Genomic DNA, 26,484 nt, shown 5'->3' with positions numbered 1-26,484 from the left:
TAAGCAATTGCACGAACTCTTACCAGTAGATTATTATCAAGCATGTTAGTGTGCATTGGCTCCACTTTGATACCAGCCAACTTTTTTCTGGTTTTGCAGCAAATATTTTGTGGCATGGTCGTTTTTTTTCATGTTGTGATTTGCTCTTACCCTTGTTCTTTACACTGCGTTCAGTGGAACTCGTTGAAGTTGTTCTGCATTCCCGATTATCACGCTGCATAAGAAAATTGCCCCATTACATTTAACCCCTTCAGTGATGAGGTATGATGGACTGTCGATAAATGTATGAAATTTACTAAATTTGTGCCAAGGTGCTGCAGACTCCATTAAGAGCAAGGGGGTAGAATGACTCTACATATGAGTCATCATAATTAGAGTGATTATCTAATTATTTTGCACTCTGTAATGATAGGTTTCTTCATAATAAATAACAATCACTAGTGTGAGTTAACTGCAGAAGTTAATTATTGGTTGTGAGCTTTACTAGAAAGAAAATTATTTTGCAATTGCTAAAGAAACATCCCACATCACACCTCCCGTAAAACACTGTAGTGCCTTCTCCAAAGCTGTCTTCGGTAGCAATACATTTCCCTCAGAAGTGAAATGAAGGTATATGAGGTAAGCATAACGTTTAATTTACCCTAAGATTAGTTTTTGGGGTCATTTCTTTGCCACAACTGCACAGAAATGGCAAAAATAATTTGTGCACAAAAATGTGTACACCGTGACTGAAGGGAGTGGCAATATGAGCTTCAGAGTGTGGGGATTTATTTACAGGAAAGGCAGATGACTCAGCCTGAGCCAGTGTGCTCTCACCTGCTTTTCTGCTGATAACATGAGTTGGTAACTTATAATAGGGCTGACTGCACGCATTGCTTACTGTCACAGACCCCGTGATCGAGGCGCAGACGCCGGACCAAATTCCAAAGCCGACTTATCAGCTTCCGAAAATAATCCCACGAAAGCAAGGACAATTAAGAATAGGCCCTCTGGTGCGCCAACGAACGCCGGTTGCTGTCCAAAGACATAGTCAGAGCCCAGAGTTGTCAAAACACAACTAAATATATTCTTCACACAAGGCAGTTACACACACACTTGCACACTTAGGCTAGACACAACACAATACAAATCAGATGGGTATTAACAAACACAAGAAAATAAATAATGACAAGCACAAAGAGTCCAACACGTAAAGTACAAAATAAAAAGGAACACTAAGTGTTCACCAGTGTTGGTCTTGAAGTCGGACGATCTCAGCGTAACTCGGGGCAGATCTCGAAGAAAGTACTTCTTCCGGAAATGCAGACGCTCGATGAACTCGTCGACTAGCTTGCCGGGGAATCCCCTTCTTCCGCAGACGCTCGGTCTTCACGTTACATCACTTCACCGGTGCGGACTGAACTCTTGAACTCCTGAATTCTACTAAACAATTCTCGCACGGCGGTTATATAGCTTCCACAGGCGTTTTCGAACATTCTTATCGGTGTCGTGATCTCGTAGCATGGCCAAAGCTTGGGAACCTTCGAGGCTTTTCTCGTTCCTTCGGCCGCCGCCGTCCGAGCATTCTCGAGGCGGGGGAGGTGATGACTCATCCTGTTGGTGTATGCTCACGCGGTAGTAATGTCTGTCGACTCGCCGGGTGAGAAGGTGTCTCGGCACGCGCGTGTGCTCTCTCTCTCTCTCTCCGGTTAACGTCGCTTCGTCGAGTCTCTTACAGCCGTTTCGGCGCCGTTGTTAGCGTTGTTGCTTGAGGCGCATGCGCTCTCCCCCTCTGTTGAAGTTGCCGCGGGGCCGGCGTGTTCTTTCGCTGGCTTGCGTGACACGCGGCGTGCGCTTGGATTACGTGCTCTTTTGTGACACTTACATTTGTTGAAATCAAATTTTTTTTCTCGATATAGGTGTTCATGTAGTATTTGAGCCCACTTAATGGTAAAATCACGGCAGCAGAAGCTTTCCTTGTTTTTCTTTTACCAATTTGTTAGCATGGCAGCACATACTGTGCAGTTTATTCTAATATTGAGCCATGCTTTGTACTGATAGAGTATACAACAGCTCTGGAAGAGCTTGGAAAATGTGTGTAATCAATTATGGCATGCACCCTGTTTTACGTAGCTCTTTGAACTAGTGCATAGTCTACTGCTATCACATAGCAGCAGTAATAGTATGAGTTCATGGAATGACAGGGAGTGCTGTGTTCTTTACCGTCATATTTCAGTGCATATGGCATCATGTGTACTGATCAGAAAGACCTCTGGACAACAACACCTAACTTGATAACTTACACAGTGCACTTGAGCTTCATATATCATGTAAGCTACATGCCTATTTGCGTTACTCTGCAAAGAGACATGCAGTCAGCAACAGGGATGACTGCGGTTACCTGTGTTTGAAATGAATATTCACCTAATGTACATGTCACTTCAACTGTCTTGCACTGTTCTATGCAAGTCGGCATGAATATGTGATGCTGATCTGGTAATATTAATAATCCTTGTTTTCTCAGTGACAGCTGGCCTCCATGGGGCGGTGCAGACAGGGGAGTGTCATTGCTGGAGACCTCCTGGCTGTCCACAGGAAATGGAAGAAAACATGGTAAATTCATACCCCCACCGGTTCCCATTTCCATGTTTCCATAAGTGTGTGTTCATCACCCTGAAGTTACTTAAATTTGAAAATGAAGGCCATATGAAGTATACTCATGGTCTCATGTAGTGCATTATTAAACATCAAAGTACAAAAGCACGCAGCTTAAGAACCTCAAAGATAATTTGTAGCGGATCAGTCACTGCAGAGGTTAGGATATGTATTGTCGATGCTCGCACACAATAGAATTGCAGACTTGGTTATTATTAAAAGATATTATGCATTTAGGGTGTGAACATTTGGTAATGGTTTGAGTGAATGCTAGAGACTGCATGAATATGCCACCCCTAACGTAATGCCCTGATAGAGGCCCTTAAAGGTGAAATAAATGACGATAAGAAGCTTGGTAGCAGATTTGTGCAACGAGCGAGTTGTAGCGCGCACAGGGGAAAATACACGAGAAGGCGCAAAGAATACACACACGTAGCGCTTTGTTGTGCCTTCTCGTGTCTTTGGTCCCTGTTCGCGCTACAACTCGCCCATTTCAACATGAACCAACAAGCCCACATCGCCACTCAGATTTGTGCAGTTTCCTTCGAGTCAAATTTGAGTGAAGTACCACAGACTATATTTTAAGAAGTGAAATAAGTTATATTTCCTCGGGTTTAATTGGCCAACACTGTAGTTAGGCCCTGGGTATATTTTGGTCAGGTATTATATGTTAGTGCTACATTTATTCGAATATGTTTTAGAGTGAGTTGAAGTCATGATTATAGAAATAAATACTTGTGATCATGATAATCTTGCCATAAGGACATGCAAGGGACATGTGAATTTGTTCTTCACATAAGCAACAACAGATGGAAAGTTCCTGATATTTTAGGCATTGAAGATGTCAACATGTTAGCTTATTTGGATGCTTTTGTGTTGTCATGTGGCCTATATCACACGGGATGGAATTGATGGCCAAAATTGTGGACATTTTAACCTCCCAAAGGCCAACATATCATCTTTGATATGCTGAGCTTGATGCTTGAAAATGCTCATTTATTCATGAGAAACAAAGTGCAACGCACTGTAGCATTTCTGACATGCTTCAATAGTTTCAGTTGTGGATAGCTCAGCAAACTAATGAACAGTGAGTTACTGTTAGGTTAATATATCTAAAAGAAAATTTAGTTTTTCTTTTGTTTATATATTTATTGGGTGATTGTATGAGAAAGGTGATCAGGTTATATTCTTCCTTCATATAGAATTGTCTGCTTTCCGAACTTAGGAAAGATGTTCAATATGTCAGACACTGCCTGCATAATGCTACCTCCATAAATAGGAAGAATTGCTGTTCCACCGTGAGACTCTAAGAACACTGCGATGAATAGTTGGACTTATAAAAGTAATCACAACAAGGGCAATGCATAGCAAGCATCTGCATCTAGATCGAGAACACTAAATTTTGGATCAAGGTGAAAAGTTGATTCATTGAAGGCATTTTAAAAATTATGTATTGCTATTTTCTAATAGCAGCAGCAGTAATTACTATGAAAGAAAAATTAAATTTTTAAGGAATAAAAGAATTAGCTAATTCCTAGGACAACTTACAGAAATGAAAGTACTGAGTAATTGCAAATGTATGGAATAAGTTGTTTCACTTGTAGAGTACTCCGCAGATCATGGGGCAACTAGAAAATTGTGAGGGTATAAGGGAAGAGCGAAAGCATCTTCAGTGAAAGTATGGGCGAAAGTGTCTGTAAAGGAGCGAAATCGATTTTAAGACTATTACTGTAAGGCGATGAATAGGGATTTCAAGGTGGAGCATTGCAAAGGTATAGCTGAATCTCTCTATGAGCTATTGTGACACACATGGACGATTTCCATAGAAAATGAGAATCTATTTAAGCACTTCAGAATAGTGTTTGCCTGAGCTCGTTGGTTGCACATAGCACAAATGGTTTCCAGCAGAACGTATGGACACGGACAGAAAAGGACGATGACACACGCTGGACTAGCAACTGAATTTTATTCTTGGTTTCCCACACCTTTTATAGCACACGACAGCCAATGCTTTTTCCTTTTGTCATGCCGGTTATCCGTCTTTCAGAGCGAAATGTCGTCTTTGCGCAAGTAGTTTTTTTCTTTTTTTGTTAGTAGTATCGATGGTGTACTGATGCATGATTGCCCATTTCTGTCAATGGCCATGGCTTCTAAAATTTCATGCGTCAGCTTGTCTTTACTTTATTCTAAAACCTGTATGTCGTAAAGTTGTACAGTGCAATGGCGCTGGTGTTGATGAAAAGCAAGATGCCCAGCGGGGATTCCTTCTAAAGAGGCTGCATGCTCTCTTGTCCTGTCATTGACACACCTGCCTGTTTGTCCTATATATCTTCGGCCACATGATAAAGGTATATCATATGTCACCCCTGTCTTGCAGGTAGTGTACTTCTGGTGGTTGATTGTGCACTGCTTATTTTTCTGGCCATTGTTGACTCGCGCACACATTGAATATGCCTTGTTTGGTGCTGAACATACAACCGTGACGCCTTCCTTTCCGGCTATCTTCTTTAGCTTATGGGTTAGTGTCACCTTCTACTTGCTTGGGAGCCGGAGAGTTGCGTACATGCGCTACTCTCGATGGAGGAGAGACGACTGGCAGCACAGCAAACAAGGATTTAATATGTACAGGGACGGCAAAGGCACAAGGCACACAACACTAAAACCATAACTCAGCCAAAAATGCTCACTCAACAGAAAATACAAAACTTTAACTAAATACAACACGACCAGAAAATAATCTATCTCTGTCTCGGAGCCTAACTCCGTCTTAGAGTCTCTACGTCAGTCTCAGCGCTGACTCATTAAAGGCTGGCCACCCTGGCCCTGGCCTAACTGCGTCGCAATATGGAAGTGCGGGTTCTTGCATTGGGTTAAACTTCTTGTAGAGTCCACGTCAGATCTCGTTCGAAGCGTTGTGGGTGCCGTAAGTGCCGACGCCTCGCGGTTCCGTTGACCTGACCGAGTGCGTGGCTGGTGCCCCGGTAGCCGCCGCTGACATGTCACTCGCCGGGTTAGGCCTCACGACTTGTTTGTTCGGGGTGTCGCTGATGTCGTAAGTGCCGACGACTCGCGGTTCCGTTGACCTGGCCGAGTACGTGACTGGTGCCCCGGTAGTCGCCGCTGACGTGTCACTTGCCGGGTTAGGCTTCGCGAAGCGTTCTTCGCCCTACGTCGATCGGCATGGCGACCCGGTAGCACGGTGATTATCGGTTGAACGGGCTTGGCCGAGGAAGAGGGATTTTTGAGAAGAAGACCGGAACCACCATGAGCAGCAGCGGCCAGTCCCAGGAGCTTCGTCCGGATGTCTCCGAGGACTACAGCTATGCCTGGGCCTTGCCAGCGTCACGAGCTTCATGGCCGGGTCCTCCGCTCTCCCGTCGTCAGAACATGGCTGACGAAGTGTCCTTCCAGCTCAAGAGCCACATCGATAATACTGCTTTGATGCTTCTCCCTCGCGGATTACACCTCAGTTCACGTGCCTCGAGCGCTCGCGCTGTTTGGAACGCTCCGCTATCTTCGTCGTCTTCTTTCTTCGCCACAGGCGACCTCTTACATGTGACAGTTAGGCGATGTATAAAGGCACAACTGCAACCTTCTTCCTTTTCTGTTGCCTCTTTTCTTTTTCTTGAGGCTTGCTGTTCGGGAGTTTCATCTTCTTCAGCAACCCTTCGGCGACAGCTGTAAGCAGGCCTTTCGGATAACCAGCGTTGTTGAGCCTGGTTACCTGGTGCATGAAACTTTCTTCCATGAGGTGATGACACAACTTCTTTAGGGCGGCTTGTAGCACTGTGGTCACGATGGCTCGTATTACATTCTTAGAATGGTCGGAATCGTATGGCAGGAACCCGTTGCAAGAGCGGGTCTCGTACTTCCAGCATGTGTGCTGCGTTTCGAAGGTGATGGCCAAATCAAGAAACCTCATTCTTTTTCTTTCTGGCATTTCAAAGGTGAAGTTTAAATCCGGACATGCTTCATGGAAAGTATTCAGGACACCCTGCCTGCACTTGGTTAACTGTGTTTCATCTGCTGTTTTGCATAACACAAGAAAATCATCCACATAGCGAAATATTGTTAGAACGTAGTTGTCTTTTAAAGCATCCTCAATTCTTCTACCAACTGCTGTGAGGAACAGGTCACACAAGTGCGGTGCGACTCGTGAGCCGATGCACACTCCACTTCTTTGAATGTAGTGCTGTTCTCCAACACAAATGACAGTGACATTAAGATAGGACAAAAGCTCAAGGAAGGTGTCCAAGAAAACGCCAGCACTATTCTGGAATGGTACAATGCCTTTCTCCTCGATTGTTGCTTGTAGCACTGCCAACATACCTGAATGGGGAATGGAGTAGTACATAGCTTGTATGTCTACAGAAAAAGCTGCCGAGATCGCCGAACCATGAGTATGAAGGTAGTTTGTAATGGCCTCCGAGTTTTCGATCCTGTATGGATCCTGGACGTCGAGCCGCGACAACTGCATTGCCAGATACGTGGAAACTTGTGCTTGCCACGTGTTCCTTTCCTACACGATGACCCTGAAGGGAATGTTTTCTTTATGGGTCTTCGCGGTAAAAAATGCAGAAAGAGCAGTACCTTTCGAGTTTCTGACTTGCGTGCATAGGTGGTCCAGGTTCGCATGGCTTAGAGTATGCAGTACATTCTTTCTTGCCTTAGTTAGCCGTCGTTCTTCCACTGGGACAAAGTTTTTTCCAAGGCCTCGCTGGCTTTCCTGCTGTAGATGCCGCCTTCGACTACGACGAACCCTCCCTCTTTGTCAGCTAGGCACAGTTTTAGGCCTTTGTCTTTAAGTTTGCGCACGGTAGATGTGAAGTTGATTCCCTGTCGTCCAGGGTTCCTTAACTTTTGAAGGCAGTCAACACCTTCCGCGATAATCCTCAGAGCGCTTTCTTCGCTGGCTTTGCTCGCGATCATTCGAACAGGTGTTACCTTGTCTGCGTTGCTCAGTCTTGGTTGGCTTGCATACTTGGGACCAAGTTCCAATATCTGCTTCGTAGGGGACGATACGTTGATGTTTCCGAGCGTTTGAAGCGGTGTCCTTATGGAAAAAGTCTTTTGACGCCTGGAAAGGTGCAGTTTCAGGGCAGGAAGGAATGTGGTAGTCCACAGTAGTTGCGTCGCGTAACTAGCAAACCGCATTTGTTGAAGGTACACATCAGCAACGGGGCATCTCACGCGCAGATAGTCCTTAAGTAGACGAATTTGTCTCCATAATTTCGGCTTCAGAATCTTCGCTATTCGCTTGGCATGTCTTTCTGAATAACTTCATGACTTCATCGGGGATGATGTTTTTCTTGATGGTCCGAGACAACATTCTCTCTCTACATTGAGCAGTGGCAACATTGGCACTGTAGAGCGAGAATGTTGTCTCGGAGCATCAAGAAAAACATCATCCCCGATGAAGTCATGAAGTTATTCGGAGTAATATTACTCGGAATAACTTCATGATAACTTCAATAACTTCATGACTTCCGAATAACTTCATGACTACTATGGACTACCACATTCCTTCCTGCCCTGAAGCTGCGCCTTTCCAGGCATGAAAAGACTTCATCCATAAGGACACCGCTTCAAACGCTCGGAAACGTCAACGTATCGTGCCCTATGAAGCAGATATTAGAACTTGGTCCCAAGTATGCAAGCCAACCAAGACTGAGCAACGCAGACAAGGTAGCACTTGTTCGAAAGATCGCAAGCAAAGCCAGCAAAGAAAGGGCTCCGAGGATTATCGCGGAAGGTGTTGACTGCCTTGAAAAGTTAAGGAACCCTGGACGACAGGGAATCAACTTCACATCTACCGTGCGCGAACTTAAAGACAAAGGCCTAAAACTGTGCCTAGCTGACAAAGAGGGAGGGTTCATCGTAGTCGAAGGCGGCATCTACAGCAGGAAAGCCAGCGAGGCCTTGGAAAAAACTTTGTCCCAGTGGAAGAACGATGGCTAACTATGGCAAGAAAGAATGTACTGCATACTCTAAGCCATGCGAACCTGGACCACCTATGCAAGCAAGTCAGGAACTCGAAAGGCACTGCTCTTTCTGCATTTTTACCGCGAAGACCCATAAAGAAAACATTCCCTTCAGGGTCATCGTGTCGGAAAGGAACATGTGGCAAGCACAAGTTTCCACGTATCTGGCAATGCAGTTGTCGCGGCTCGACGTCCAGGATCCATACAGGACGAAAACTCGGAGGCCATTATAAACTACCCTTATACTCATGGTTCGGCGGTCTCGGCAGCTTTTTCTGTAGACATACAAAATATGTAATACTCCATTCCCCATTCAGGTATGTTGGCAGTGCTACGAGCAACAATCGAGGAGAATGGCATTGTACCATTCCAGAATAGTGCTGGCGTTTCCTTGGACACCTTCCTCGAGCTTTTGTCCTCCTATCTTAATGTCACTGTCATTTGTGTTGGAGAACAGCACTACATTTAAGGAAGGGGAGTGTGCATCGGCTCACGAGTTGCACCGTACTTGTGTAACCTGTTCCTCGCAGCAGTTGGTAGAAGAATTGAGGATGCTTTAAAAGACAACCACGTTCTAACAATATTTCGCTATGTGGATGATTTTCTTGTGTTATGCAAAACCGCAGATGAAACACAGTTAACCAAGTGCAGGCAGGGTGTCCTGAATATCTTCCATGAAGCATGTCCGGATTTAAACTTCACCTTTGAAATGCCAGAAAGAAAAAGAATTAGGTTTCTTGATTTGGGGGCCATCACCTTCCAAACGCAGCACATATGCTGGAAGTACGAGACCCGCTCTTGGGGGGGGGGGGGGGGGGCAACGGGTTCCTGCCATACGATTCCGACCATTCTAAGAATGTGAAATGAGCCATCGAGACCACAGTGCTACAAGCCGCCCTAAAGAAGTCGTGTCATCACCTCATGGAAGAAAACTTCATGCACCAGGTAACCAGGCTCAACAACGCTGGCTATCCGAAAGACCTGCTTACAGCTGTTGCCGAAGGGTTGCTAAAGAAGATGAAACTCCTGAACAGCAAGCCTCAAGAAAAAGAAAAGAGCCAACAGAAAAGGAAGAAGGTCGCAGTTGTGCCTTATATACATGGCCTAACCCATAAGCTAAAGAAGATAGCCGGAAAGGAAGGCATCACGGTTGTATGTTCCAGCACCAAACAAGGCATATTCAATGTGTGCGGGAGTCAACAATGGCCAGAAAAATAAGCAGTGCACAATCAACCACAAGAAGTACACTACCTGCGAGACAGGGGTGATATATGATATACCTTTATCATGTGGCCGAAGATATATAGGACAAACAGGCAGGTGTGTCAATGACAGGACAAGAGAGCATGCAGCATCTTTAGAAGAAATCTCTGCTGGGCATCTCGCTTTTCATTATCGCCAGCACCATTGCACCGTACAACTTTACGACATACAGGTTTTAGAATAAAGTAAAGACAAGCTGACGCACGAAATTTTAGAAGCCATGGCCATTGACAGAAGCGGGCAATCATGCATCTGTACACCATTGATACTACTCACACAAAAAAAAACTACTTGCACAAAGATGACATTTCGCTCTGAAAGACGGATAACCGGCATGAAAAAAAGGAGAAAGCATTGGCTGTCGTGTGCTATAAAAGGTGTGGGAAACCAAGAATAAACATTCAGTTGCTAGTCCAGCGTGTGTCGTCGTCCCTTCCTGTCTGTGTCTATTCGTTCTGCTGGAAACCATTTGTGCTATTTAAGCGCATTGCTCGGAGCGTAATCACTGGAAAATGGTAGAGCAGAGATCGATTTGCGTAAACACAGGATCGGCACTTACTTTCAACTGCAGTCTACTGAAAAAATGTGATATTTATAAGTACAGAACAAGACCATCATAGGGCATCACATTAATGATAAAGCAACCAAATATCGGAGTCACCAGGACCCCCTAATACAACCACATCATAGCCATGTACCATGACAGATTGGTATGGCCTAGTATTTGCAACTCAAATGAACTGCCGGGGGCGCTGCGAAAATTGGCCGTGTCTTGCTACACTGTGCAACATCGCGGATATACGGAGGTCTCCGCGTCGCCGCAACCGCTGTGTTTGATGTACAGTACACTGTAGTTTGATTATATTCGTGCAGTGTGATGCCGGTTTGCACTGTTTTGTGGAAGGAAAGCAAGTAGCTTACGCCAACCAAATCATTTTAGCCGATCTGAGAGAGGCACAGTGCATGGGTAATGAGGTTGAAGTGGTCGCACGATGTTTGCAAACATCTGGCATGACAGCGGACCCGCACGAGATTCTGATGGAAATCACCGATGTATTCTTAAACCCATTGGTCGTGGAACCGAAGTACTCGTGCACTCTTGGATGGTCGGAAAAGTACAAGCACGTTTCTGCTGCTTTGATTCACTGTTAAGGCGCGGATAGATAGTCTGGTGTTTCGAGCGTGCGAGACAGCGGCCGGCGAAGTTGGATACGTCACGCTGGCCTCACCAGGATTGCCGAAATCTTAGAACCTGCTCAATTTGGCACGTTTAACATGGCCCGCAGCAGCGCACCGACTTGCTCGATCAGCTGTTGCCGCTGTACATGCGGATAAATGCGCAGCCGGCGCGTACTTTCTCATTGTTGTTGCCTTAACACATTTTCGTTCGGCGAAGGCACAAACCCACCTGAACGCTCTTTTCAGTCCAGAAAGCAAGCGAACCTAAAATCAAGTTTAACGCGAGCATGCACTACGAATCTGTGGCAAACCTTTCCCGCTACTTTTGCGTTCCTGTTATCTATTTTACGTTTAAGATTTGCGCAACGTGACTGCTGCTTCGCTTAGCTGTAGTGATTGCAGTAGTTGGCCCATTGTTTCTCTCGTAAAGAAGAAAACGATAAATAAGAAACCGAAATGTGCTTGCTACAATAAAAAAAAACATTTATTGTGTTTTGAACTGCCAATCCTTCACTGCCAATTTCCAATTTTTTTGAACTGCCAATCCTCTGAGCTGCCAATTTCCTTCAGACACTGATAAGAGATACAATTGCTTTGATAATTACGCATTTTCAAATGAGCGCCTACTAATTTTCACTAGTTACACGGGTAGCGTGTCCAGGTCGCAAGGAAGGCGTACCGCTATGCCACACCATAGTTATTTTGCACGCTGGCGCGTACATGTGCTTACATAAAACGATTTGCCGACGTTACCCGGGAGTACCCGAAACTCCGATGTACCGATTTTCGCTGATGTACCATACTCGGTAGTTCCACATTGTGCGTCACATATATTCGATATAACAGCTTTAAAAGCTTGAGTACCGCGGCTACATTTGCATCATAAACTGCATTGCCACGCCGGCTATCACAATAAACTGCATGTTGCAGCACGCATACGCTGAACGTTATCACGATGGCAGTAACAACCTCAATGCAAACTTCCTGAAGTTTGCTATAGCGCTTTACTGCAAACATAGTACAAGCAACAGGATCGCGTTCTCTTCACACAAACAACAAACCGACCCTCGCCTGAAAAAAAAAACTTTCTCGAGCAAGATGCTGAGAACACAACAATTGCCGTTGTTGCAGCTTATGATAAGATTCGCAATCCATGTGGCTCTTCAGCGCCGCAAAACTGCAAAAATCATGCTCTGTGCCTCTAGGACCAATGCACCCAACAGTTCCAGTGGCAGCCTTTTAAACTGGCTTTCTTGTGTCGGGGAGTGATCACAAATAATGAGTCTGTGATTCTTTTTATGTAGAAGGCAGCTGCTGACATGTTGTCATGAAGCCCATGCCGCCACATGAAGCACATCATCCAATCGCTGCTTGCGTTGAAGTTTGTAGTTGGAATGCCCTGCTTCCTTTTAAGTCGGCTAGCTGCCTTCTGTATCATGTAAATTTACACAGCACAGCTGTGTATCCTGATTCTTCTGAGCTATAAAGCACTGCTACTTCAACTTGCGGGTAAACATCAGTCTTCGGTCAGCGGAAATTCCAGTTTCCCTTGCTGGTAGCATTCAGCTTTTCATGCAGCCATTTCTAACGGCAGATGTGTACTTTGTTGACGCTGAAGTGCTTGTTCAATGAACGACTGCCATTCTACAAAGCATGCTGAAATGCTTTGAGCTTGAAGTGGGTGCTGTAGCTTGCTTTTGACCTCATGTGGCACGCTAGCAGTCTGATCACTCCATGCATGCATGGCATGACCTGTCCAGACTGACAAAAACCCGTAAAAATACTAGCTTTGTGCATATAGCACTAGATAGCTCCAGTGCTGGTACTGCGACTGGCATCTGCAGCTGGCCATTATCATCAGTCGAAGTCAAAACCAGGCCACCGGTTGGAGTGCTGAGTTGCAAGTGTGGTCATTGTGTGGGAGGGTGGGGGATATGTGAATTTTCATTGTGTGCATACTTACGGTGTGTACTATTATTAATTAACCGAGCAGGTACGCAGTAACGCCTAGCTATGTTGGGATTATTGCTGCTATTCAATAGGAATCTGTGTAATAAAAACAGCTTGGTGTGCCTGGCCTACAATAACGTGAAAATATGCATTTGCTTCCAATTGACCCTTCGCCAGCCATAATGCCTGCTTCAAAATAGTCATAAATATTACTTCTACTGCTTTCACCACTTGTTGCTCCTTTAATAACATTTATGCTCAATTCCTCGACATTTCTCAGTGTATTAATCAACGCAGCAAGTATTGTACTTAGTTTTCTGTCTTATGGCAATAATGGTTCATTTGTTTGTGCAGCTGTTTTCACAACGCGGACGACACCGTGTCAAAGGAGGTTATGGAAGAAAGACTGAGAGCAGTGCACTGGTACCCCTTGCAGCAATTGGGTAATGTGCTGTAGTAGTGAACTTTGCAATAAAGTTTTATCTCTGCTCATATTGCTTTCAGATGTTATAAATGTGATTTCCACATCACACACATACCATTACCCGAAGTTTTGGATGGAATGGTGAGCACATATTTATGCAGTGAGCCATCATAAGTGCCGATTGGCATACTCTAGTGTTTAAAGCCACTGAATATATTCTAATTAAGACTCCAAGACTAATGCAATCACAGCCAAAATTTATCAATTCAATAAACAATACACATTTGAACAGTGGTCTCTGATACAATGGCATACCGACAAACAGTAGAATAGGTAGTAGACAGGTTGTGGACTTGTAGGCTTGTAGACCTGTTAACTTGTATGCTGATTGGCTAGTAGACCATCAAGGTCTGAAATTAGGGTTACCCAACAGACATGTAAGCTGATTGCCGGATGGAATTTCTGACTGGAGATATATTAATATAAAATTCCAGACCCGTCGTAGTGGATTACGTGCACGTTGCTCTACTGAACTGAAAGCTCAGGATTGAATCCCGGGTGCGGCAGTTGCATTTCGATGGGGCTGAAATGCAAAATGCCTGTGTGCTATGCATTGAGTGCACATTAAAAAACCACAGGGAGTTAAAATAATTTGCCTCGATCACCAGGATGTGCCTCATCGTAAAATTGTGGTTTTGGCATGTAAAACCCCAGATTTTAATTTATTGAATTTCGAAATATGACCTTATAAGAGCGCCATATATGGACATATTAAAAATTTAGAAGTGGCCATATATTAAAGGGTCCCATATATAGCATATGAGGATCCCATATGTGGACATATTAAAAATTGGGCAGATATGGCCATGTATGGCCATATCTGCCCAATTTTTAGTATGCCCATATATGGCCTTTTTCATATCAGTCCATATCTGACATTTTCGTAAGGGTTCCGCCTCATACTCGTCACCGTCGTCCATGAGGTCGGCAATCGTCTCGTTGAGCGCTGCTAGCACTGAGTCCTTGTCCTGCAGGTCATCCAAAATAACTTGCAGGTCAGATGGCGAAGGATGCTCGGCTTGTAGCGCTAAGGTAGCGGACGAGATGAGCCTTGTAGCAGCGGCGCGAAGTACGCCTCTGCTGCGTCGCAGTTGATCCATTGTCCGTGCAGGACGCCAGTTGTCTCCCGGGTTTCACGGCACCATAAATGTAAGGAATGAAGCGACTGTGCATCCGCCGGTTGCGGTTTATTGAACCAACTGGGCAAAGATGGCACTAGCGCGAGCCTTCGCCTCACGCGTTCTCTCCTCTTCGTCGTCTTCAGTTTTCATCACCCTCCCTGCCTCCCATTGCCTTTCGCACGACGGAAGAGTTCGCGTTTGCTCTCCGCCGTGCATGCGTTCCTTCTCCGTGAAAGCGCGCATCCCTCGTGCGCTTTCACTCGCACATACAGCCTATGGTGCGCGGCGAGGATGTTATCGCCCTTAGACTTTATACTGAACCTCACGGTGACTGCGACGACGACGGCAGAAATCCGCTTGGAGTGTTCATATAATTGCTATCGCAATAAAAGCCAGTGCAAGATCGATCCGTGGGAAACAGGCTTCAGGCCTACGTTGGGCTATTTCTGCCAATAAATTCTCTGTTCGCGTGTTTTCAAGTGAAAAGGTCCCCAGCTAAACTGCGCCGGCCGTTGTGCGCATGCATGAATAGTGCGGAAGACATCTGGAGACTGCTTCTCGAAATCTGCTTTTCCCTAGGTACCACAGCACTAAGGAAGAGGACTTCCTTTGCTCCGTTTTTCCGTGGACGAGCTGCACTATACGTGAAGCGGATAAATACACCGGTAAGCTCGCTCTCCGTTTGTCTTTCTTGGCTCCGTGGAAGTGCATTGCGCTTTTTTTTCTGACTTGAAGGGACCTCGGTTCGAACCGCCTCTTCGATGAAGTTCTTTAACATTTTTTTATATTTCTGCATTATTCTGCCGTTTCACCTTGAACTTCTGCACAAGACATTTTTTTTCTCTATGCTTGACCACCACACATGACACGCAGGATTCCTGCAAAAGGGAGCGAAGCGCGCGAGGGTGCGAGCTTAGGTCGGTGCCACTTTAGCCACTGCAGAGCAATGAATAATTACACGCTGTTACTGCGAATTTGTTTTACTTGAAAATATTCATTAGCAGGTTATACTGAAGTGCTTGTTCATGGCTGGGCAGCACATATGCAGACTGTGCCCATTTGGCACGCACTCCTCCTGTTGCTGACGACCATGGCTCTGGTAGAGCGCCGAAGACGCAGTGCGAAGCAGGAAGCTTTATTGTACGTGCACCTCAGCGACACGGGCAAACCACAGACTGTCCAAAAACTCAAGCTTCGCCATACGGACTCTGTAGAGCCCACTACGATCCCGTTACGGAAGCGGCAGTGAAACGGGGCAAGAAGGAGGGAGTCGAGGTGGGGGGGGCAAAGCGCGTGATCATCGTAGCACATGCACATTTGGAATCGAGATTTCCCCGCAAAATGTCCCCATGTTTTTCTATATGGTATTAGAGCTCTGTGGCGACAGATGATTACGTGGTGGCGCCAGAGTAGCGCGCGTCGTCTGTATGAGACCAAAGTGCTTCATGAGCGGAGGTCTGTCTACGGCAGCTGCTGTGAATCGCGCCCAAGCGTTACCCACGCGCTGACTCTCGCTATCTCCCAATTAGAGCGGCAGTCGCGCCACACTTCTCTCCGTCTGCAACGTGCCGCACAAGACAGATCAGTCGCGCCAGCTAACATAGCACGAAATGAAAATGCGTATAGAGGTGTGCTCAATATTCGGCTTATGGAATCGTAATAGTCAGTTAATTTTTTTACGTCCGCAGCTCTTTTGCCAAAGGCTTGTGATAACTTCTTTAGTTCGATGCCGTCCAACTTTTTCTTACTTTAAAATGTGATTCAGACAATTTTGGCATACATCGTTTATTGTTGCTTCTTTTGTGTGTCATCAAGATTGCCAAGTGGCCTTTATAATAAGTTGCGAGAACTTGTGGAAAACAGCCACACGCACAATTCTATCTACAGTGCGAACGCATCCAAGCAGCTCGACGTATCAGCAACGTGGCATTCGAATTGATGTAAACGTATAAAGCTCTCTCACACTAACTTTTCGAAAGCAGTGTTTGTGCAAATCAATGCTTAAATAGCCGGTGATGAAGAAATTCCTGTGCTTAAGGCTACTTGATTTTCAGGCTGGATTAGTCGCTTTGAAATGGTTTATTACGCCTGTGGATTATTCGTCTCGAAGGCAAAACTTGTATATATAGGTGTGTATATATATACATATAAATTATTTCACGTAGGTGGCATTCTATCATTTCGCTCGTGATATATATATATATATATATATATATATATATATATATATACAGGGTGTTTTAGCGAACTTTCAAAAAACCTTAAAGGTTACCTGTGGCAAATAGCAGAATTCTACTTCATGAGCTGGTCTACTCGAAGAGGCAGAGATTACTTGCACAAAAAATTGAAATGCATAATCAAATAATTACCAAAAATTCACTAATTACGTTTTTGACTAATTACCTGATGGCCCATATTGCAATTTACAAATTGTAGCCGTGGAGTTCGCAAGGCGAGTCCACTTGTAACAAATTCTCGGGATGACAGCAATTTCGAGATAATTCCCGAACTTTGCGGAGAAATGCATTAGCGTCCCAGTTAACTTCTTAACAAAACGTCACTTTATGCATTGAAACACAAAATTAACTAGAACGCCTATGCGTTTCTCTGCAAAGTTTGGGAATTATCTCGAAACTGGTGTCATCCTGAGAATTAATTCCAAGTGGATCCGCATTGCGAACTCCACGGCTACAATTTGTAAATTGCAATATGGGCCCTCAGGTAATTAGCTAAGAACTTTATTAGTGAATTTTTGTTGATTAGTCGATTATGCACTTCAATTTTTTGTGCAAGTAATGTCCACCTCTTCGAGTAGACTGGCGCATTAACTAGATTTGGGCTATCTGCCACAGGCAACCTTAAGTAAGTTTTGAAAGTGTTCGCTGAAACAATCTGTATGTATCACGAGTGAAATGATAGAATGCCACCTGCGTGAAATAATTTTCGGTCAAATACTTTTGCAGTGCAAAAGTATATATGGGCACCATGTGTTCATATATCAGGCACGTGGTGACTGTGAATCCTGTAAGACACTTTGTAAAACATTATGTAAACACTGTAGTCATAGTGTCGGAACGAAATACTTTTTGTTCTCGTTTTAGTTTCGTTTCATTGAAAAACGTTCCGTTCCGGTATTGCTCGGGAACGAAATAAAAAGTGCTCCGTAGCGGTTCATAGCAGTTTCAGTTCGAATGCAAAAAATTTCGAAGCAAAGTAACGATTAAAACACTGTTTGTTTTTTCTCAATAAGTGAAATATGAATTCTGAGACCATGCTCAGCACCTTGAGTCGAACCACTCAGCATTATCTCAGAAGTAGCGTGCCATCGAATGCACACGCCGAAATGCCAGACCGCTGTTCCGATAACACTAACTTAAACTAACATAGACGAACAACAAAACTTCGGTAACAAAACGTTGTACCTGTAGAAAACGAAACAACAAGTTCTGGTGCACGCAAGCCATGAATTTTGCTACAATGCCCGTCTGCTAGTGCACCAAGCAGCATGCTTCTATTAGTGGAGCGCTGGACCGGCTATCGCTCGCACTATCCCTGCCTGAGATACACGTTTATGCGAACCTTTGAGATACCCGCTAATGCTGATGTTGCCTGACGTCAGTTGTTTCAAATTGCCGACTATCCCCTTGAACCGAAAACTGATAAAAACTATTTCGGTTTCGCTGCGAAACACATTAACTAACGTTTCGGTTACATTTTCGTTCCGGTAAAAAATACGTTTTCTTTTATTGTTAGTTTTTTGGTTTTGTTTTCGTTTCATTCCGACACAGTCAATGTAGTTGCGAATTTGCTGTAGGGAGTAAAGTCGCCAATGCTTTCGACGCTGTTTTCCAGTAAATCGCCGGATTCTTGACACATTCTCCAGAGTACTTATGGGCCAAGTTTGTTGCTAATCATCACTGTTGTCACGTACACCTCTTTTGCACCTTCGACGCTGTTATTACCAGCACGAAAGCAAAGAATTGCACGTTAACACATCAGTTAATCTGTCATGAAGAACTTCTGTGCATGCACACAATGTGATCCTCATCTGCCACAGTATTACCGTATAGTGGCCTGGGGGATACATGTGTAGACACCACCACTCTCTGAGCATCTGTGTTGCCCGAACGAAGCCTTGCGCTAATTGCCAAGCGCTGTTGTTGCATGGTAGCGCAGGGATTAGTGCGTCTGGCAGATCACCAGGGCTTATTTCTGCAGTGACATGAATGCGAGGCTGAGTGCGGGTGGTTGTAGAAAACGTTTTCTTTTTTCTTCTCCCTATGGCGACGGTAAAGCTCAGTTGTAGGCGCACCTGTTCTAAGACACACCTGTTCTTTTGGTAAGCGATTTAAACAAGTTAGTGACGTTTCGCTCCGGGAATGTGGGTCACGCGCAAGTGTATGGGTGCCATATATTTCCACTCCAGGCGCATTTCTGCTGTTGTGGTTGCCGCGATGTTTCGTGTAAAGTCCAAGGGCGATAACATCGTCCCCGCGTGCCATATGCTGTATGTGCGAGTGAAAGCATGCGATGGTGAGCCAACTCGCGCACGAGGGAGGAAAGCGGGAAGGCAGCCCGGGAGGGAGGGGGGGGCTGCCTGTACTCTCATAGCAACTGCGTAGTTTGCGCAGCGGCGTGCGCCGTATCTTGACAGCTATGTGCAGATGCGACGACTTCGGGGTCGATTGACTCACGGTCGGCCTACCGCCGCTTGCGTTGCTGCTCCATCCTTCTCGCACGGTGTTTTGGAACTTGATCACGAGAACCCGATAGCGCGCACAGATCACGAGAACCTTGATAGCGCGCACAGAACCCGTAGCAATTAAGTCAACCGGCCCGCCCGCTTCGCGTGGCCATAATTATCATCAAATTCAATTATGACGGCAGTTTAAAAAAAACATACATAGGTCGCACCGTTCTATAAGACGCACCGACGGAAAATTAAGAAAAAGAAAAACGTGTCTTATACACACAAAAATACGGTATGCTGAATGTTTTGGAACTGTTTGATGAACCAACCCAGCTAATACTGCAGAAGCCTGAGCAGCTGTCGTGAGTGTTCGTTGTGTTAACTTTTAATATTGCAGACTTGAGAAATAATCAAGACAAGGCGTGTTTTGCAAAATTGCAATATACATCTATTATAATATAATGGATGTGTAGCAAGACTACACCGAATGGTTTGGAAATGTTCAGTAAACTTGCCCAGTTAATACTGGAGAAGTCAGAGTAGCTTTTTGTGAACTTTTTTTTTGGCATTGTGAAATTGCAAAGTGATCAAGGCTAGATGTTAAGATCATTGGAATATACATTTTATTTCTTTTTGGTTTGAATATTTTTGGTGAACTTTACCCACCCTATACTGGAGAAATCTCAGCCGCTGTTGTAAGCGTTCATCTTGTGTTGTGATCTTGAGAAGTTATCAAGGCTAGACATTTTTATTATAATTGTGATATACATTTATTTTTTGTAAGTGCAATAAAACTAGTCATTTTTGGAAATGTTAGAGTAAAGAAATCCTACTTTGGATGCTGCTTTGAGTCCTTGAAAAACCTGTGACAGGTCCTGGAAAGTCCTGGAATATCCTGGAATTTTTTACTTGTAAACCTGTACGAACCCTGTTGAAAACTACTTTAAGATGTTTAAGAAATGCACGGTACCTCTCACTGAAATTCGTAAATTTACAAACAAGGTGGTTTGACGGATACAAACAGAGGAAAGGCAATAAAGTTAGCCAGAAAATACGTCCTTTTTGCTACCCTGCTCGGAGGAAAGACGAAAATGGATTTAAAGAGATGCGAGTAGGGAAACAGAAATCGTCGCTCAGAATTTTGAAGCGGCACACCTCACTTTGAAGGCGTGTCCGCACTAGCAGAAAAACGCGTGCGGCCACATTAGTGGAAAAACCACAGCCGCAGTGATTCCAGCCAATCTATCACGTGCTTTCCGCGGCGGCAACGACACTCGAATGTGCGGCCATGACCATTCAGCTCCGTCCCTTCGCGAGCGGGTTTCCGCACGCGGTTTTCCGCTCGTGTGGCCGTGCCTTCACGATCTATCTTAGAAAATCTCCTGGTGCAGATAACATTCCAAATGGTTTTCTTCAACGCTACGCGGAACGGGTGTCTAAATATTTACATGTTTTGTTTGTGAATGTTTGTGAAATCCTCGCAATTTGGCCAAGTGCCGAGCGACTGGGGGACCGGTGAATCCAAGCCACTCCACAAAACCGGGAATAAGCGGCACATCCAGAACTACCACCCTATTTCATTAATTTCAACTACATGCAAAATCCTGGTACACATCATTCACCAAAGCATTTCGGAATTCCTTGAGAAACATAACTTTCTCACAATCCATAAGCATGGACTCCGAAAAGCCTATTCAACAATAACTCACTTTGTACAAACCATGCATGATTTCCCAAGTAATATAAACAACGGCAAACAGACAGCCGCCATCTTTATGGATTTTGCTAAAGCTTTCGATAAGCCTCTCATCAAAAACTACTGCATAAATAAAGAAAATTCTTAAAAATTCTAGGCTAATTAACTGGATTTCAGATTACCTTAGTGCACGTAAACAATTCGTTACTTTTACGAATCACGACTCTAATAATCTTTCCGTTGAATCTGGCGTTCCCCAGGGTTTGGTTCGTGGACCTCTCCTCTTTCTGCTGTATATAAATGATCTTGTGAATAATCTCCCTGTTAAAATCAAATTTTATGCAGACGACTGTGTTTTATACTAAAGAATAGATAGCCCCTCGGATGAAATATTACTGAATGACACATTTCAAGAAGGTTGTTGCTTGTTGTACAGAATTGCAGATGTCGGGAAATTTTGAGAAGACCGTTTTTATGTGTATTACTCACAGAAATTATGGCCGATCCCTCTTTCTTAGGAATCGGTAGAACACGCAAGTGAAACGTGTTTTCAGAGAAGCTGTTGCATGTTTTCTTCGTGAACTCATGGTCCGATGCAGCGAAAGGCGCACGATTTGCGGGTCGGCGACCGTGTTGCAGATTTGCTAAAGGCTGATTCACACTAGGCCGACACGGCACCAATTTTGGTCTGCCGACTGTTGGCGACAGCGTTTTCCTTCCTTTAAACCGTTGGCGACAGTTTTCCGTCCTTTAAACTGCTGTCGTCTTCAGTTGGCCGACCAAAATCGGTGCCGTGTCGGCCTAGTGTGAATCGGCCTTTAGCGCGGCGTCCTGTTGGCGAGTCGAGCTGCGATGCGCACAGCTGCAGGAATGCCAGCGACGGAGTTCACGCCGTCGCAAACGCACGAAGGCATGCTGCTTCACGCTAGCGTGTCTCTCGCCAGTGCAGAAAGCGATTCGCCCCGCGACGTCGTTGTCTTTCTGTGCCTTTTAGCGCAGCAGTTGTCTCAGGTGGTGCCATCGCAAGCGAAGCAGTAGGCGATGCACTGCTGGTGCATGTTGAAGCCGCAATCCCCAGTTGAAGAGGTGCCACAGGCTAATCCGAGGCTAACTGCCCACGCGAGGCCACAGAAGTACATAGAGTTGTCTGATCTTCATGCTTATGGATTTAGATGTTCTTGCGGCTTTGTTTATTGCGCTTTATATCCCTTCATTGTCGTAAATTTCTGAGCAATGCATACTTTTTGAAGTGCGGAAGACGCTGCGAACATGCACAATCGCTACTAATTACAACGGTTCAGCTTGGCGAGCTGGCCGAATCGATACGTGCCAAGCGTCTCAATGCACTGGCTTGCCCGTGATAAATTCATAAGGGCATTTTATGTCGCGTGTCGAGGCGTTTGTGCGCGGCGTAATGGTTTCACCATCCGGCTTCTCTTGCAGAGTTCCTGTGTTCGAATCCTACCGGCGGACAATATTAATAATGTTTTTTTATTGTATGATTATACATTGTATAATTATTGTATGAAACTATGCATGAGGCTATAATTGGTTATTTATTCTATGGCTACACTGCGTTTGACCCTCCGCTATGCTGTGACTACTGAAGCGCTCCCTGTCAGCACTGGTTATGGTCACAATGCAGTGCTTCGCTTGAACGCTCCTAGATGGTGAGTATCACATCCGTTACATCCGTTGCCGGTAATCGGTCATGAAATCTGGATTAAAACACTTCCATCTTAAAAAAATGAGCTTAGTTTCAATTACTCCGCTAGCAATACTTTTATATCTGAGATAACCGAACACAAGTACATTGGCCTGTGGATAACTAACAACCTCAAATCGAATCGGCACATTGATCAAGTAACCACTAGTCCCTGTCGTAAATTGATTTTTTTAAGACAGCATTAAAACTCCACATGTCCCGTTCGCTTATTAGGGCAGAAAACTACTATACACCCAGTACTAGATTACGCAGCTGTTATATGGGATCCGTTTACGCAAACTAACATCAAAAAGCTCGAACGGGTGCAGAGAAGTGCAGTTCGCTTCATTTACGATAATTTCTCCCATACCTCAGTAACAGAACTTTTAAAACAAGCCATATTGCCTGCACTAACAGAGCGCAATCGAGTGTCCCGACTAAAATTCATGTATAAGCCTGTAAATGGAAATCACAATATTAACATCTGTGATATAATTACGTTTTCATCTGGGGATGCCACAAGACAGAGGCAACACCTAACAATGGCACCATTCCACGTAAAAAAACAATTGTTTTATACAGGGTGTTCAAAATTAAGCTTTGTGGAGTTTTTAGAGATCGCCTGTGGCAGGTAGCATATTTCTTATTATTGCGCTGCATTATTTGATGAGGCAGACATTAGTTGCACGAGAAATCGAAACACATATACAACTAATTACCAAAAATTCACCAATAAACTTCATAGTTTTGTACTTTTCGGAGCATATTGCAATTTACGAATTGTAGCCGGTGAGCTTGTCAGGCATATCCACTTGAAATGAATTTCCAGGATGACACCAGCTTGGAGATATGCGCCATCAAACTCGCCGTAAAAAATACACTGTTGTTCCACTAACTTTTTTACCAAAATGCTGTTTAATACATTGAAGCACAAAAGTAACTGGAACTGTCCCACACTTTGGGAAATAATAATGCTACCTGCCACAGGCGATTTCTGAAAATTCCGTAAAGCTTAATTTTGAACACCCGGTATATTACTTTTTTGCTAGGACTGTGATGGAATAGAATAACTTGACTAATGTCGAAGTTACTCAGCTTTTCGTTTCCATTTACTTCCAGCTTTCCTGGCGGCGAGGGTTAACCTTGTGTGTTATAACCACCCTTGGTTATACGTATTTGGTTATAGCGGGTACGTACAGCTGACGTTTGTGGGACTTGTGTTTGCAGGTCCTACATCGTCCCCTTGTTGGGCTCCATGGTGAGTGGCTGGCGTTCCTGCCGAAAAATTATTGTTTTTTATGGCTTTTTCTTTCCCCGCATTACCCGATCGCCCCCTTAAGCAGGGGCGCACCGAAGACGTATTCAAATTTTTTGGCCGGCAAAGTGAAAATTTCCCTCGATTCCACGTAATCCATTGTGAAAAACCCGAAAAGGCGGTGAGAACGATCTCACCTTTTCTGGTTTCAAAATGCCTGACAGAGACAATAGGGGCCGGCTACAAAGCTACGAAATTGGCTAGCGGCGACCTTCTTCTTGAACTCCGAGATATCAAACAACATGAGAAACTGCAGACTCTCGTATCAATTGGAGACTTTCCTGTCACTGTGACCCCACACCGCACTATGAACACCAGTCGTGGTGTTGTTTCGGATGATGATTTGATGGAGCTAAGTGAGACAGAACTATTAGAGGGATGGAGTGACCAAAATGTCATCAATGTCAGAAGAATCAAGATGAGGCGTGACGGAAAAGAAATTCTGACCAAGCATCTCATTCTAACCTTTGGCTCAAGTGTACTGCCCGAGACTATCGAGGCAGGCTACGTAAAGCTCAGAGTCAGGCCGTATATCTCTAATCCCCTGCTATGTTTCAAATGCCAGAGGTTTGGCCATAGCTCCCAGAGCTGTCGAGGTCGAACTACTTGTGCCAAATGCAGTGCTTCTGAACACACATCTGAGTCGTGCAATAATACTCCACATTGTGTAAACTGTGAAGGAGAGCATGCCGCATACTCGCGGTCCTGCCCATCCTGGAAAAAAGAAAAAGAAATTGCCACGATTAAAGTTAAACAAAATATTTCATTTAAAGAGGCACGAAGGCAGGTGTCCTACCTGCCAAAAACCAGCTTTGCCGATGTGACGCGTCAGGGGGCAGCGTCGCAGCGGCTTCCGGCTGCTGTCCGGCCTGCGCGTAGTGAGCCGGCGGTGAAGCCATCTGCCCCCTCGTCGGCTGCAGCTAGCACTGCTCCGCCATCCCAGAAGGGGCCATCGACCTCCGGGCTGGTGGCCTCTAGGGTCCCACCTCTTGAGGCGAGACCCTCAAGACGAACACACCGCTCGCAAGAGCGGATGCCCAGCGCCTCAGGAGAGGCGATAGACACAACCTCCAGCCAAGCGGCGCATCCAGCGCCTATGGAGCGGCGGGGATCTCTCGACCGCTCCAAAAAAGAGAAACTGCGCATTACGAGGCCTGAGAAGGGCTCTGTAATCTAAGTTATCTCACACCTAAGCACACAGCACCAATCTCCTTTTCAATATGGGGACGCAAATAGTTCAATGGAACATCAGGGGCCTTATTCACAATCTTGATGACGTTAAAGAACTCATTCGCAAATACAGTCCCAGGGTGCTGTGTGTTCAGGAAACACACCTCAAACATACGCAAACAAATTTTCTTCCACAATATTCTATTTTTCGTAAAGATCGTGATGATGCAGTCATGTCATCCGGCGGTACGGCTATTATAGTTGATAGAGGTGTTGCCTGTCGAGAACTAAAACTTCGTACGCCCCTAGATGCAGTTGCTGTGCAAGCGGTGTTGTTCAACAAGCTAATTACAATCAGCTCTGTATACATACCACCTAACTATCAACTTCACAAAACCGAATTTCAAAATTGCATAGATGAACTTCCTGAGCCATACATTGTTGCCGGAGATCTAAATGCGCATCACACTCTATGGGGAGATTCCCGTTGCGATGGAAGAGGGCGCTTAATCGAAAACTTCCTGTATTCATCTGGTGCATGCTTGCTCAATAAGAAGGAGCCGACGTACTATAGCATTGCACACAACACCTACTCCTCAATTGACTTAAGCATAGTATCCAGTACTCTCCTGCCGCACCTCGAATGGCACGTTATTAAGAACCCTTATGGAAGTGACCACTTTCCGATAGTTCTAAATTATAGAACACAGGATGAATGCGCCCCATATGTTTCTCGGTGGAAGGTTGACTCTGCGAACTGGGAACTATTCAAAGAACTGACACATTTAGACAGGGACATTTCTCGTACCAATATCGACAATGATGTGGCTTACTTAACTAGTTTTATAATAGACGCAGCCACAAAATGCATTCAACAAACGAATGGACTGTCTAGTAAACGCCGCATTCCGTGGTGGAATGCCGAATGTCAAAAGGCAAGGAAAAAACAAAACAAAGCTTGGGGGCTGCTACGTGACTGCCCAACAGCCGAAAATCTCATTAATTTTAAACAAGCAAAGTCGCAGGGCAGAAGAACGCGTCGACGAGCTAAGAGAGATAGTTGGGAGAGGTATGTATCCAGCATTACTTCGTATACTGATGAGAGAAAGGTCTGGAACCGAGTAAATAAACTAAGAGGCCGACAGTCTCACCCTCTACCCCTAGTAAATACCCGAGCACATGGGGGTTGGACCCTCCCGCGTCTAACCGTGCGCGGCTTAGCCGTGTCCGGGGAAAAGGGGATCCTGGAGGTTGAGCCGAAACCGGGAGTTTGGACCTTTATGGCCCCCCGGCGCA

The 26,484-nt window shown here is 45.0% G+C and overlaps 1 protein-coding gene across 1 annotated transcript in view; it reads left to right on the top strand.

Moving 5' to 3' along the window:
* The window catches only part of LOC125942837 (uncharacterized), a 53,990-nt gene that overhangs the window by 3,673 nt on the left and 23,833 nt on the right, over positions 1–26,484 (top strand). The window contains exons 2-4 of the mRNA XM_049661080.1: positions 2,504–2,592; positions 13,362–13,450; positions 15,192–15,277. Coding sequence (XP_049517037.1) covers positions 2,504–2,592; positions 13,362–13,450; positions 15,192–15,277 — 264 coding nt within the window. The remainder of the gene's footprint in view (positions 1–2,503; positions 2,593–13,361; positions 13,451–15,191; positions 15,278–26,484) is intronic.

Source organism: Dermacentor silvarum, chromosome 1 (genome assembly GCF_013339745.2).
Source record: "Dermacentor silvarum isolate Dsil-2018 chromosome 1, BIME_Dsil_1.4, whole genome shotgun sequence".
Taxonomy (NCBI): domain Eukaryota; kingdom Metazoa; phylum Arthropoda; class Arachnida; order Ixodida; family Ixodidae; genus Dermacentor; species Dermacentor silvarum.
This window is presented reverse-complemented; position numbering and strand designations above follow the sequence as displayed.